The sequence below is a fragment of the Salvelinus sp. IW2-2015 genome, linkage group LG11 (assembly GCF_002910315.2).
Source record: "Salvelinus sp. IW2-2015 linkage group LG11, ASM291031v2, whole genome shotgun sequence".
NCBI lineage: Eukaryota > Metazoa > Chordata > Actinopteri > Salmoniformes > Salmonidae > Salvelinus > Salvelinus sp. IW2-2015.
The window spans coordinates 26233782-26248858 of record NC_036851.1 but is presented as its reverse complement, the minus strand read 5'-3'; the positions used below and the strand labels follow the sequence as shown (position 1 = coordinate 26248858).

The window sequence follows — 15077 nt, the reverse complement described above, 5'->3', positions numbered from 1 at the left end:
TAACGCCCTCCACCAGGCAGCCGACCAGACCACCTCCCCTAAAACGGTTCACTACCTCTACTGTCCACAATCCTCATCAGAACCTTCGCAGTCTGACCTCACTGTCAAGACAGCCAATGAGAGGGTCTGACAACCCTGTAATGGACAGACTGAAGCTCAAACACAGCATGATAGCTGATTTAATTCTCTAAGCTCCCACAATATTGTCCATTATCCAACACCAAGCATGGAAGCAGAGGCAGTTGGTAACTGCCACCTCTGAATATAGACTCAGAGACTAAATAGACAACCCATTTGGGCACTGGAGTGATGGGAGAGTATCAAAATTGTTAGCTTTTGGATGTGTTCACACGTTTTACATGAACGTAACTGTGGGCTGGATCATTAAGGGCTCAGACACACCAATAGCTTTTGCTGGCCGAGAGTACTTAGTATCTCTGAATGTAATTTGAGAACCAAGTGCGCACCGATTTTACATGTACAATGGCTTGAAACTGTTTGGCAGTCAGACATCTATAGAGGTTGGTTCTTAAAAAAAAAAAGATAGGCAGATGAACGCTAGATCCACATTCGGTGTAATGTGTGCAAGCGTACATGATCCTGTAAAGAGGGCAAATTGAGGCAGATTGGTTGTGGACAATGTGCACTTGGCCTCCAGCAGGGTGAAGGGGTTAATGGCTTGGTCCCATTTTTGGGAGACAGCTGCTGTATGAGATTAAGCTCAAATTAACATTAGCACTTCATATATCACACAGCGAGCCAACGTAGCCCTTCTGTTGAGCCTGAGGAGGGATGACTGTGGAGAGAGCATGTCCTAACTCCTACGCAACAGATTTTTACATATATCTCGGAATGATGTAAAGCCAATTCAATTGCACAAAATGATTTCATTTGTTCGACAGAATCATAAAAAGTCTATGATGAATGCTGCCAAATCTTCTTGTTCCACAATACAGCTGTAACTGTTGCCAAATGGTTTAGTCGTCTTTGGTCTTAGTGTCTGCATGCACGTACGTGTACACAAGGATGGTGTGAAATGAGGGGTTATAAATATACAGAAATCTGATACAACCCTGCAATCAAAACAATCAAGTGTAATTACTGGATATCCGTTTTCTCCTCCAATAGAGCAAACCAAACAGTATTTGTCATGAGAAAATGCATGAAGAACAACAGAAACACAGCCCAGACTCCCATCTTCTTCAACATCCAGACATTCAGGAAAGGAGAGGGTCTCCGGAGCTCAATGTCAGACCCAGGCATTTTAATCCAGATGATTTCTGGAGCAGCCACATAATGCAGGCTCTCACAGCCCAAGAAAAGACAACAGTGGACAACTCTCCTCTGTATCAAGCTAAAATAACTCCATTCTCTAGCATTCCACAGATTGTTCCTTATTAGAGGGGCAAGCCAAAGAAAAGTAGAAGTGCAGTTCAAATCAATACATTTGCACATTATAAGGAAAACCTCTGTCGGCACTTTAGTAAAGAGACATTAGCATGCAGAGACGTTACTAAGCATGAGGCTGGTATTCAAGAGTTCTGATACGTATTCAATATGGATGTGATTTGGTACTGAGGGATGCAGGCGTGATGATGATCATCAATGTCACATTACTCAAACGGATGACTAGTTAACCTGACAAACATCAGCAACAGCAGTAATATAGAGATTTCTTTCAGCAGAGATTCTTAAATAGTGACCTACTCCTTATAATAGCATTGAAAAACCTCCATTTGAATGTAAATAACAGATGTGACCTTGTTAAAAAACGATTTCCCATGCATGCTGTGAAAATAATAAAAAGTATTTTTTTAATCTATAGAATCTGATTCTGCCCAGTCCTTCTTGGCATGGCTGATAAAGTGGCCACTTAATGAAAACAATCCACCTAGTTAAATTGGAACAGCTGAAAGAATAAGATTGATGCTACCTAGATGGCCAAGCTCGTCATTGTCCAGAATAAACCATCTGGCTAGTTAGCTGGAAGGCCTAGTTGGTGTTAAAAACCATTAGAGTTTCAGCACTTCACACACCGTGTTTTAACTAGGAACCCTTCCCCCATTCTTAGTACCAAAGCCTTAAGCCCCAACGCTGACATTCTACCCTCTTTGATAGGAGCCCATGAAACCAGGTCACTGTGTAATATCTCTATGTTTTGATGCTAAATTAGTGCAATGTAGCTTGCAAGTAAGCAATCTGTTAAATAAACATATGTTGCTCACAGCACTAGAACACCCCAACTTGTTTACATTATGGACTTTTTAAATTAGTGGAGACTTTAAATTAAAGTTTAATTTGTAGTTGTAGTAGTAGTAGTAGAAGTAGTAGTAGTAGTAGTAGTAGTAGTAAGGGGGATTTATTGTAGACATAACAGAAAGAGTACCCCAGCTCAGAAATGTGTGGCAATGCAGTGGATAGCTGAGCTATGAATTAAAATAAATCTAATCTAAGGAGTAAAAAGTATTTGAGACAAAAACTGAGACTAAATTCTTCATCAGACTGTATATTAATCTGAAATTAACCAACTCATGCCTTAATATGGCGGTGCTGGCAGGCATGGTCAGACTCCCCTGAAGACTACAGGACCAGAACAAACAAGGGACACAAAGACAGAGGGGTATAGACCCAGACAGAGCCCGCTAAATTCCCCACCCCATTGTCTGCAGTGATAGTGGGGGACAATACAGGACGACCTTGCGATATGTGTGCTAACGCCAACAGCCCTAACTCCTACCCGAGCCATGCATCAGCCCTAATCCCAAACACTGGGATGATGTCATCCCCCTCTCATCCAGACCATCAGAGCAACAAAGCGGGGAGGGCTGGGGGGGGGGGGGTGTTCTGATAGAGAAAGCAGCCAACAGCAGGAAATCACATACCATCTCCACACATTTGTGTCACAAATCAAAGGGCTTAGACAACACAACCTGCCCACCATGTGCTTTACTCTGGTAAGGTTTTCACAGAGCAGTTACAAAACTCTGAGCTGTTGACATCCATCAAACCCTAGCTCCTGTTCTCTCACCGTCAAAGAGGTATTGGTTGAGCAAATAGTGCCTTGGTTTAGTGAGGAAAGTTAACGTCACCTTTTATAAACTTAAAGCAATCCATTGTTATTGGCACCGGCATAAAGTTATCATCAACGCATACAAGTTATTTCTGAGTAACAAAATTGTAACCTCACATAAGCAGAATGGATAGTGTGTCAAAACAGTTTGTCCAATAAAAAAAAGGTCAAACGGTGAGAGAGAACAGTCGAGCAGTCAGACAGGTCACTGTGGCTGGCCTCACAGACCCCGTGTCCAAAGCAAGACTCATTGGGGTCTATCCTTCACTGGGGAGCGGGAGAGTGTGACAGTCAGCTCAAAAGTTGCACTGTTGCACTTTAGAATTTATGTGCTGCCCCTCCCCCCATCTTCCCTACACAAAGGGACCCTCCCCCTTGTCCCCACCCACCAGGAATTTCTCAGGCATTGCTGGGGTCACCATGACAACTGGGTGCTTAACAAAGCATTTATTTTAGGCATTCTTCCTTTCACAGAGGAGAGAGGGAACAACAGTCAAAGGAAAAAGGGGGAGAAAAGAAAGAGGCTGGAGGAGCTTGAAAGGATGGGGAGGGGGCAGCGGAGAGGTTGCTGCGGGGGTGAGAATCATGGATAGAAGAGGAGGATTGGATGACTGACAAATAAAATAGACAGAATCCAGGGGATAGGTGATGTTAGAGGAAATAGCAGATAGAGTAGGTGGACAAAGTGCTACATACATTTCAAGCAGGGCTGTGACTAATGTTTTCTTGGGGGAGAACAGAGGTATGGAGAGAGATAAAGGCCCATTACAGACAAGTCAGCACAAACATACACACACCAACAGACTACATCATGGAAATTGTATGGCATATTGAGTGGTAGTATATGTAGGCCAAGGGTATTTCTGGGTATTAGCACGTTCTCAACTTTCCATTATCCATGTCCGCGTCGCCATTGGGAGAAACCCATTGGCTTCAAACACTAAGCAAAGGGCGAGATTAAAACTGATCTCAGTGCTACTCTTGTGCAGCCATCCATATTTCAGCCAATACAGCCAGACCCTGTCCCCTGGCAGAGACCAGCCACAGAGAAAGTCCATCCACAGACAACAGCCCAGTCTTAATACACTGTCATGTAATTAGACAGACTGGGACAGCGCTGATTTAGATGTGATGGATGAGAGTGGCTTCCTTAAACTTTAAAATTCCACTCTTGTCCTGTTGTGTTGTGCGGTGGATGATGACAGTGGGAAAATGAACGCCTTACAAAACAACATTCAATCACACAGAATATGGATTGCCTGGGCCTGGCTTTGTGGGAGTTGGGAGAACTGTCTCACATTCAAATCAGAAATTTGAACATTTAAAACAAGTTGCCCATTGTAGATTCACTTAGTCTTCTTAAGACGGGCTTAATTAAAAGAGAACCAATGTAACGTTATGCTATGTTTACAAGGTCTCAAAATATTTGCATTTGTGTAATTGTCTTGAAATAAGATTTGTGAGCAATAATCACAAACGCAAAGCAAAGCACTATGGAAATTGATTCTAGTGTCAACATGAATCTCAGTCCTAATTCAGATCCAATTTCTTAAACTTTACCTTAATCGTTGTGGAACTGATTAACATGCTGTCTGATGGCATAGGGAGTTGACCAAGGGAGGTAATGAGAACAGTCAGAAGTCAGGGGTCAATTGTGATGGTTCAGAGGTGTTGGTGAGAGGAGAGGAGTTTCCCTATGGAGAATCCCTAGTATACTGACTACTGATGATCTAACCAGTGACAGTACCTCCTGGCCAGAGACCACCTAGGTAGGCGACATAGCATGCCTGCTACTATTAGCATGTCATTTGTGAGCTACTGCATGTCCTGCCATGGGCTGAGGCAAATCAAGCTCCATGTTCAGTCAGAGGGGAGGGCTTGACCATTTAACCTCCGTGCTGATAAATATAACTGTGGGCATGTGCAGTATTCTGACTACCAAGGCTTCATGGAATTTCATCAAAGGAACAAACATGACAAGGTAAATACCATGGTGTTTATTCTAGAACAATCTTCAGGTAAGTAGACTGAGGGAGATTATTCCATCAAAGGATGAGAGGAAGGAGGCTAAATCCCCAGCATCAAAAGCACACACACATTAATGCGAGCTCACACACACAGGATGCAGCATTAGATCAGCAGTATGTCAACGCTGGAGCAACAGAGCCCAGGTTCTGCCACATCAAATCAAATCAAGTTTATTTTATATAGCCCTTCGTACATCAGCTAATATCTCGAAGTGCTGTACAGAAACCCAGCCTAAAACCCCAAACAGCAAGCAATGCAGGTGTAGAAGCACGGTGGCTAGGAAAAACTCCCTAGAAACATCAATTACTAAACCCACTGCCTGGTACTGGCCTCCCAGCACGGTCAGAAACGTCTTGGCTGGGCTCATCTGGTGTCAGTTATGTTCCTCAGCTCAGGAGGGAGAAGACAGATCTAACAATCCCCACAAATCTGTAATCAGCTGTATTTACAACCATAATCTGGGCTGCAGAAATTCATTCAGAAATGTCTACTCCCACGGCCAGTGATATGGAACGTCTAATCCAGCACATTAGCCGGGGTATCCCTCATACCAGTGTTAATTTGCAGGGCCTACAACCAGTGCACCATGGCAGGAACGCTGGCTCCATAATTAGCTAAGCGAAGGATTAATCATAAGTATAATTGCCAGGGCTGCTATGAGAGCAGCTACAGAGAGTGCAATATGGACCCACCATGCCAATCATAGGCTATTTAACACTGCGCCACTCCAATGAAAGTCATTGTGAAACAGTACACATAGGTATAGCTCTTATTGAACCATTTTCAGACCTTTTGATGTTCCTCTTAACATGAATATCTAGATACAGTAATAATATTTACCTGAATTGGTGCACCTTAACAGTGTAATTGATGTGGTTGAAGTGATATGATCTGTTGTATTTCTTCACAGACTAGCTGAGGCTAATGGAATCATCCATCATATGGCATCCACTCCAAATAATGGGAGGATGTTAAGTCGTCAAGGGAAGTTTTCTATTTTTTTTATTTTTTATTTCACCTTTATTTAACCAGGTAGGCTAGTTGAGAACAAGTTCTCATTTGCAACTGCGACCTGGCCAAGATAAAGCATAGCAGTGTGAACAGACAACAACACAGAGTTACACATGGAGTAAACAATAAACAAGTCAATAACATGGTAGAAAAAAAGAGAATCTATATACAATGTGTGCAAAAGGCATGAGGAGGTAGGCAATAAATCGAATAATTACAATTTAGCAGATTAACACTGGAGTGATAAATCATCAGATGATCATGTGCAAGTAGAGATACTGGTGTGCAAAAGAGCAGAAAAGTAAATAAATAAAAGCAGTATGGGGGGGTGAGGTAGGTAAATTGGGTGGGCTATATACCGATGGACTATGTACAGCTGCAGCGATCGGTTAGCTGCTCGGATAGCAGATGTTTAAAGTTGTTGAGGGAGATAAAAGTCTCCAACTTCAGAGATTTTTGCAATTCGTTTGCAAAAAGTTCTCTCAGCACTGGGGCAAACATTTATTCTACAGGCAGGCACCCTCTCCATCTCCTCTCACTATATTTACCTTTCTCATTACATCTGCATCTTCATGTTCTATCCATCTCACACCAACATGATTTTCGTTTGCTCTCTATTTACCCACCTCCCTCTCCCTCTTTCTCTCACCCGCAGGGGTACTGACAGAGATACCCCAGCAGGTGCGGGACGCGGAGACAAGCCATCCGTCTAATTGGTCCTTGGTAGAGTCACAGCTGTTGCCTCCAACCAGGGCCTAGCATGATCTCCTCACGCCTACCTCAAATCGACCACTCGCCATTGTCTCCAAGAAAGACAGAAAGCTCTCTCATCTGTCACTAGGGACCTCCTCCTTTAAAGAGGCTTCAGGGAGGAGAAGTAAAAACACACCAAAAAACTAAGCGGCGCTGCAATACATTGTAATGATTACTACCCATGCTGACCTTCTAGTATCTGGCAGTCACAATCTACTCAGCCAGCCCAGCACTGTGTCTATTGGCTGATATATGTGAGGGTCAGATATTAACACACCACCTCAGAGAAAATAGTAAAATAAAACAGTTTTAATCCTTCTAGTTAAACGTGTTTTACCTAGTTAAATATGGACACTTTGATGTCAAATCCCTGACTGAAATGCAGTGTGACATTTAGAAGGTGCTGTTTGCACATCTCTTTAAATGAGATCCAAGGTCATGAAGGAACCAGCTCTGCAGTCTGACTCACACCGGGTAACAAATCTGTTTCTGCAGCAATTAAAGTTCAGTCACATTTTTAGAGCAAATAAAATGCTCTGTAAATTGTGCTGACAGTTGAAATGACGGGTGCCTTATGCAGACTCAATTAAAGAGAAACAAGAGGTTAGAGTAGACAACACAGCTCACTGGTTTTCATGAGCTGGCTACTACAACTCTCCAAACGTAAAATATATTTGTTTGGTGCTACACAAAACACAGGCTACTTTTATCTTTCAGTGTGTCTAAAATGAATCCAAGTTAATTACATGCCTGGGTCCAAAGTGTCTTCACAATGATGGCATAGTCCATCACGGCTTAAAACATGACATATACCATACCTTATAGCCATAAAGCCTGTATTGTTCATGCTACACTTATTTACAAAGGTAATACAAATGCTGGGATAACAACAACTGGCACACAAGGTATGCATTGCTCATTTTGAAATTACAAATAATAATTTAAGTAAGTAGGGAAATATCCTGACAATCTGGCATGTGATACAAAATAAATATGGTCAAATGAATCCTTGTTTAACCCTCAGTTTGAAATCAACTGTCATCATCGTGCGAATATATAGATTAAAAAAACATCCATAATTGAATGAAATATTGTGTGCTAGCTGAAAATGGGGGTTTTAAGTTGGGCAATAATGGAAAATTATCCAGACCCACTGGAGTGTATTTCCCACAGGAGCAGGCTAACCGGCTGCAGACATGCAGATAAACTGCTATTTAAATTCACATTGATCTACATCAGGCCTGGGTACAGCCTGCTCTTTAACAAGATGACAAATACTATAACAGAAAAACAAACCCCAAGAAGCTAAAAGGCACAATCTAGTCTAGAGAGGACTTCTCTCTCCAAATGAAACATAAGGCTTGAGGAGGCATACTAAGATCCTGACCTGAATGTTAATTCTAATTTATGATTAATATTGAAATAATGAAGTTGTAAAACTGAAACACTGCAGCAGATGCCATACATAAAACAGTTTGTATGGCATTCACAGTATTCAACTCCAACTGTGTCAAAAAAATTACATCTTTGGTATTGTAATGTTGAAAATTTTCAGGTGAGGAACATAAATAGGAAAAATCTAAAGAATGAGGAAGAACAAAAGTCTTCACTGTGCCTAACATTAACATATCAGAAAAGGGCCTACGTATTAAAAAACATTTGAGGAGAGGTTGGTCTTACCGGAGACAGATATCCTCATGGAGGCCTCCAGGGGTCTGTTGTTGTTCAGGGCCTGGCTGAGGCGTATCTCCCCGGTGCTCTGGTTCAGGATGACCAGGTTCAGCTCATTACCAGCCTCAAAGCTGTACTGGAGCTGGTCCGAGGCATCTGGGTCATGGGCAGGGATCCGCCCGATCACCCCTGTGGGGAAGCTACTGGACTTGTCAGTGACATAGTTATTGAATATGATCTGGAAATTTTTCAGCACTGGTACGTTGTCGTTCTTGTCAACCAGCTTGACGTGCACGGTGGCACGGCTGACCAGTGGGGCGGAGGTGGCCTGGACCACGATGACATACTCCGACTGCATCTCGTAGTCGAGATCTGTCAGAACGGTTAGTTCGCCTGAGAAGATATCCAGCTGGAACACCTCTGGGATGTTTCCCTCTACTATCTGGTACATGATCTGGGCGTTGCTCCCCTCGTCTGGGTCTGAGGCAGATATGTGTGCCACTACCAGGCCTATTGGGCTGTTCTCCTCCACAAAGATGTCAAACTCATCTTTCTCAAACACGGGAGGGTTGTCGTTCACGTCTAAGATGGTCACCTGGATGTCCACGGACGTCTTGAGAGCAGGAACACCTTTATCCACAGCAAAGGCCTGCAGGTTGTAGATAGGCATGTTCTCACGGTCCAGGCGACGCAGCGTTCGCACAATACCAGAGGTAGACTCAATTATGAAGTCTCCATCACCGTCCTCTCCCCCCTGGAAAGTATAGAAGACACGTCCATTGAGGCCAGAGTCTCGGTCAGTGGCAGAGACCTGGACCACGCTGGTAAACACTGGCACATCCTCCATCACAGAGCCTAGGTAGTGGTCTCTGAGGAACCGAGGAGAGTTGTCATTCACATCATTCACCAGGATCTCCAGGTAGGTGGTGTCAGACTTCTGTGGGATGCCGTTGTCCCGGGCCGTGATGGCTAACGTGTAGGACACCTGGTCTTCATAGTCCAGCTCCATCTGGGTGGTGACAGCGCCTGTGTCTGAGTCAATGTCGAACTGGGGGATGCTGTCATCCATAAAGTAGGTTATACGTGCATTCTCCCCGGTGTCCTCATCTGTAGCACTGATCACCACAACGGTGGTGCCAACAGGTCTGTCCTCATTGATGTTGACGGTGTAATGGGAGCTCTGAAACACGGGACGGTGGGTATTGGCGTCGGTGACGTTGACGAACACCTTGGCGGTATCGAAGCGTGTGCCGTCAGACGCGGTGACACTCAGGACGTATTGGCGCTCCAGTTTGTAGTCGAGGGGCAGGGCCAGGGTGATGAGGCCCCCTCCACTCTGGCTGGTGATGGAAAACCTGTTTCTGGTGTTACCACTGGAGATCTGATATGTCACCACACTGTTGATATCCTGGTCCACCGCAGAAACCGTCACCACGCTTGTGCCCACGACAGCATCCTCATTGAGGCGCATGTAGTATGATCTCTGGGTGAACTCTGGGTTGTTATCGTTGACGTCAAGGATGGTCATGCTAACGCTAGCTGAGGAGGACATCACCGGGTGGCCATGATCACGGGCCTCCACCCCAAAGTTGTAGAAGTCCACGCTCTCCCTGTCCAGCCCAGCGGCTACCACTATCCATCCACTGCTGTTGTTAATGGAAAAGGGTAAGTTGGGCGTGGTTTCAATGAGGCAGTACTCCAGCCTGGAGTTGTCGCCGGAGTCTGCGTCAACGGCCTGGATGTGAATGATGGAGTAACCCACCGGCACGTTCTCTAGCACAGTGGCCTGGAAGGGGGTGCTGACGAAAATGGGGGCGTTATCATTGATATCCACCACCTGCACCGTTACCAGGCCGCTGATGTTGGAGAGAGGCGGGCGTCCCCCGTCCTGAGCGCGGATGCGTAAGGTGTATTCCTTGTTAGCCTCGTAGTCCAACTGACTGACCAGGTCCATCTTGCCTGTCTGGGCGTCAATGTAGAACTGGCCCCTGGTGTTGCCACTCATGATGCTGAAGTGAACCATGGAGTTACTCCCTCTGTCCTGGTCTGTGGCAATCACCTGCAGGATCTCTGTGTTGGGTGCCATATCCTCCGGAACCTGCACCACATATCTCTTTTCACTAAACTGGGGCGCATTATCATTGTCATCCTCCACAATAATGTGAACTGTTGCCGTAGCGCTGCGGGGGCTGGGGTCGCGACCCTGGTCGTTGGCCTCTACCAACAGCATGTAGGCCTCCACCATCTCTCTATCCACCGGGCCATTTGTGCGGATCACCCCTGACCTGGGGTCAATCTCAAACACATCGTTGGAGCCGTTGCTGTTGAGGACACGGTAGAGGATGTTACCATTTACCGGGGCGTCCCCATCCGTGGCCCTGACGGTCAGCACCTCGTAGCCTATCTCTAGGTTCTCCCTGACCCTCTCCTTATAGTCCTGTTGCTCAAAGACAGGGTCATGGTCATTAGTGTCACTCACTGTGATGGTGAGGGTGGCCATGGCCGTACGTCGGGGCGTGCCGTGGTCAACAGCATTCACACGGAACACATGGGTGTCCTTCTGCTCTCTATCGAGCACCTCCACAGTGGAGACAGCTCCATTGACTGGGTCCACAGAAAATAGGTTGTTAGAGCGGCTATCAAACAGGGCCTCTATGAAGTACTCCAGCCTGCCTGCCTCCCCCTCATCAGAATCTACTGCCTTTAAAACAACTACAGGAGTTCCAGCTGGCTTATTCTCTGCCACAGACACCTGGTACATAGGAGGCTGAAACTGGGGACTACTGTTGACAGCCCTCTTCCTCCTGCTCACTATGCCCGACTCAGACTGGACAGCCTGCTGTAGTAACTTCCCCAAGTGGCCCTGCTTGAAGGAACCTTGACCCACCCGCCAGTGGACTGAAATGCTGTTCACTTTAGCTTCCCTCTCATCTCCTGTGTATTGGTTACAATGTAAGTCTAGCTCAAGGAGTGTATCGTGCTTCAAACACAGGGTCTTGGACACAAACAACTGCCCCTCCGAAAAGTAGAAGTCCGAACTACTAGTCACCTTGCAGTGCATACTGCTGTGGGTTGGAGAGTCGGGTAGTAGATCCCATACCCGGAGGAGCGCAGTACCAGCCTCGTAGCATTCTAACTGATGATTCTGGGCCTTAAACAAACTGATGATCTCCAAGTCCCATTGAGATTTCATTTTGTGTTTACTTGAACAGTTCCTGCCGTGAACATGCACATCATACTGGCTCGTGAGGAGGTGCCTGGACCCTGGGCCACTGTTCACGCAGTCAACAACAGTGTACACGGTGAAAGGGTTGGAGCTGAGCGAGGCACAATTTAAACTACCCGAAATGAACACAATGCGCGCGGACGCATCAGTTTCAATAAAGGTCTTTGAGAATTTAGGAGCGATTACCTGATCCAAAGTGCATGCCCCGCTCTGTTCCACACTTGCTATCACCGTCCCCGGCTCTGCATCCTCACTGATGTGTGTACTGTAGCAATCCGACAGTGAAATTATTTCAAACCAGCCGAAAATAATAAACACCAAATCCCACTTAATGACGGGCATTGCTCCTCGATAATGTTAAACCAGGATTGAACGTAATTACCGCCGCCTTCCCTTAAACTTTCCGTCTAATCGTTCCCTTTTGTTGCAGCGTATCCATGCTTTCACTGCTCCACAGTAGCTAATCCAATTGAATCGGGAGAGAAATCGCAGTCACCTAGCCAAAGCTTCTCACCACCCAAACACGCCGAACCTACAACTCCACTCCGTTCGCGTGAATTAATGAAATGGCTCCTACTACCCCTTATGCTTGAGGCTTCTCATTATCATAAATCTATTTCAGTGTGTGAGAGAGAGTGTGTGTGTAGCAAGGGCCGTTCTCCCAGGGGCCACACTGAGTTGTAAAGAAATATGACCGGCCTCTGTTTGGTCCCCCTTGTGGAAGACACATCTAGCTGTTTACACAGTGTTTTTGCAAAGTAGCAGTACTTGGATTGTTGATAAGCCTAAACAAATGCTGTCACTATTTAAATAACATAAGGTTAAACGTGTGAGATTCGTACAGTTCTCATCCCCCCAACACAACCCCAGGCACAGAAAGTGTAGTGTTTCCCTATGCTTATACATACCTGTCTAATACAAACGTGATCTTACCTTATAGGCTAGTCAAATTACACTACACATCAGACCTATATGCAAAGTAATGATTCATGCTATTCTCTAGTCCTATGTGGGTATCTAAATTCTTTATTCGAATGAGGTTAAATGGAGTAAATGGCAGGACAGTGAGCAGGGGTATATCTTGTAATGTTTCATGTAAACACCATTTTTGACAGCTGTCCAGCAGATGCTGCAGACATGCTTGTATCTCATGTGGGAGAGGGGTCATGCCAAAGGCATCTTAATCATCATCCTCATTAAAAGCAGAGGCATTATGCCATATGTCTGTTATGTGCCTCTTACACAGACACGAGGAAGTATTGAGCAGCTGTGAAAGTAAATAGGCTACTCCTAGTCATTCTTTAGACTGCTATTGATCTTGTTTGTAGAATCGTTTTTTGTTGCTGAGGGTGACTAGGTAACTGCCAAAATAAAGGAAACACCTAAGTAAATGAGGGATACAAAATATATTGAAAGCAGGTGCTTCCACACAGGTGGGATTCCTGAGTTAATTATGCAATTAATATCCCATCACGCTTAGGGTCATGTATAAAGTAGCTGGGAAGGCCATTATTTTGACTACCATGGCTATGCCCCCCCATAGGATGACAATAGCCCCATCCACAGGGCACAAGTGGTCACTGAATGGTTTAATGGGCATGAAAATGTGAACCAAATGCCATGGCAGTCTCATGGGAGATTGTTGGAACAGAGCCTGAGACACCATTCTCCACCATCATCAACAAAACACCAAATTATGGAATTTCTCATGGACGAATGGGGTTGCATCCCTCCAATAGAGTTCGTCATTTGTAGAATCCATGTTAAGGTGCATTGAAGCTGTTCTGGTTAGTGGTGGCCCAAAGCATTAGGACACTATGTTGGTGTTTCCTTTATTGTGGAAGTTACCTGTATATTCACTTTGCTTTCCTGCCACCTGCTGGTACATGTGCATTACTGCAGACAGCAATCAGACCAATTAATCAAGTCCTAACTTCTGGCTATTTAGGTCGCAATTGAGACAAAACAAGCAATTGAGACAAAACAAGTTGAGGCCGAAACTCATCTTTCAAGATTAGTCCACAGATCTCTTTTACAGCAATCCTACTGTAAGCATTAAACAGTTAGTCTTGGTACAATAACGTCTTGACCCAGCAACCTAGCACTGTGAAAGTGATCGGTTCAGTTTACATTGTGCACTTACGTTCATGTATGGTCAAAGGTACCTGTGGAGACTGCAACAGTGTACAATATTGAGAAGGCACATACAGGTAGACCTAGTTCAGGAAGAGATCACCTGGAGTAACAATAATAATGCCATTTAGAAGATGCTTTTATCCAAAGCGACTTACAGTCATGCGCGCTTACATTTACATCATTTACATTTAAGTCATTTAGCAGACGCTCTTATCCAGAGCGACTTACAAATTGGTGCATTCACCTTATGATATCCAGTGGAACAACCACTTTACAATAGTGCATCTAACTCTTTTAAGGGGGGGGGGGTTAGAAGGATTACTTTACCCTATCCTAGGTATTCCTTAAAGAGGTGGGGTTTCAGGTGTCTCCGGAAGGTGGTGATTGACTCCGCTGACCTGGCGTCGTGAGGGAGTTTGTTCCACCATTGGGGTGCCAGAGCAGCGAACAGTTTTGACTGGGCTGAGCGGGAACTGTACTTCCTCAGAGGTAGGGAGGCGAGCAGGCCAGAGGTGGATGAACGCAGTGCCCTTGTTTGGGTGTATATAAAACAGTCCCACAGTTGACTGCATGTCAGAGTAAAAACCAAGCAATGAGGTCGAACAAATTGTCCGTAGAGCTCAGAGAAAAGATTGTGTCGAGGCACAGATCTGAGGAAGGGTATCAAAAAATGTCTGCAGCATTGAAGGTCCCGAAGAACACAGTGGCCTCTATCATTCATAAATGGAGGAAGTTTGGAACCATCAAGACTCATCCTAGAGACTCATCCTGGCCACACTGAGCAATCGGGGCAGAAGGGCCTTGGTCAGGGAGGTGACAAAGAACCCGATGGTCACTCTGACAGAGTTCCAGAATTCCTATGTGGAGATGAGAGAACCTTCCACGAGGACAACCATCTCTGCAGAACTCCACCAATCAGGCCTTTTTGGAGTTGCCAGACGTAAGCCACTCCTCAGTAATATGCACATGACAGTCCACTTGGATTTTGCCAAAAGTCACCTAAAGGACTCTCAGACCTTGAGAAAAAAGATGCTCTGGTCTGATGAAACCAAGATAGAACTCTTTTGAACTTTGAAGCTTACGTTTTACGTTTGGCAGGTCCCAGGAATCGAACCCACTATCCTGGCATTGCTAGTGCCATGCTCTACCAACCAAGTAACAGAAGACCAGAAAGTGATAAGT

At 45.1% G+C, this 15077-nt stretch overlaps 1 protein-coding gene across 1 annotated transcript in view; it reads right to left on the bottom strand.

Annotated features, from left to right (window-relative positions):
* LOC111970591 (cadherin EGF LAG seven-pass G-type receptor 2-like) overlaps positions 1-12389 on the bottom strand; it is a 109089-nt gene extending 96700 nt beyond the window's left edge. Inside the window, exon 1 of the mRNA XM_023997405.2 lies at positions 8543-12389. Within this exon, the coding sequence (XP_023853173.1) occupies positions 8543-12101 (3559 nt within the window). The 5' untranslated portion in view covers positions 12102-12389. The remainder of the gene's footprint in view (positions 1-8542) is intronic.
* Positions 12390-15077: the final 2688 nt, after the last annotated feature.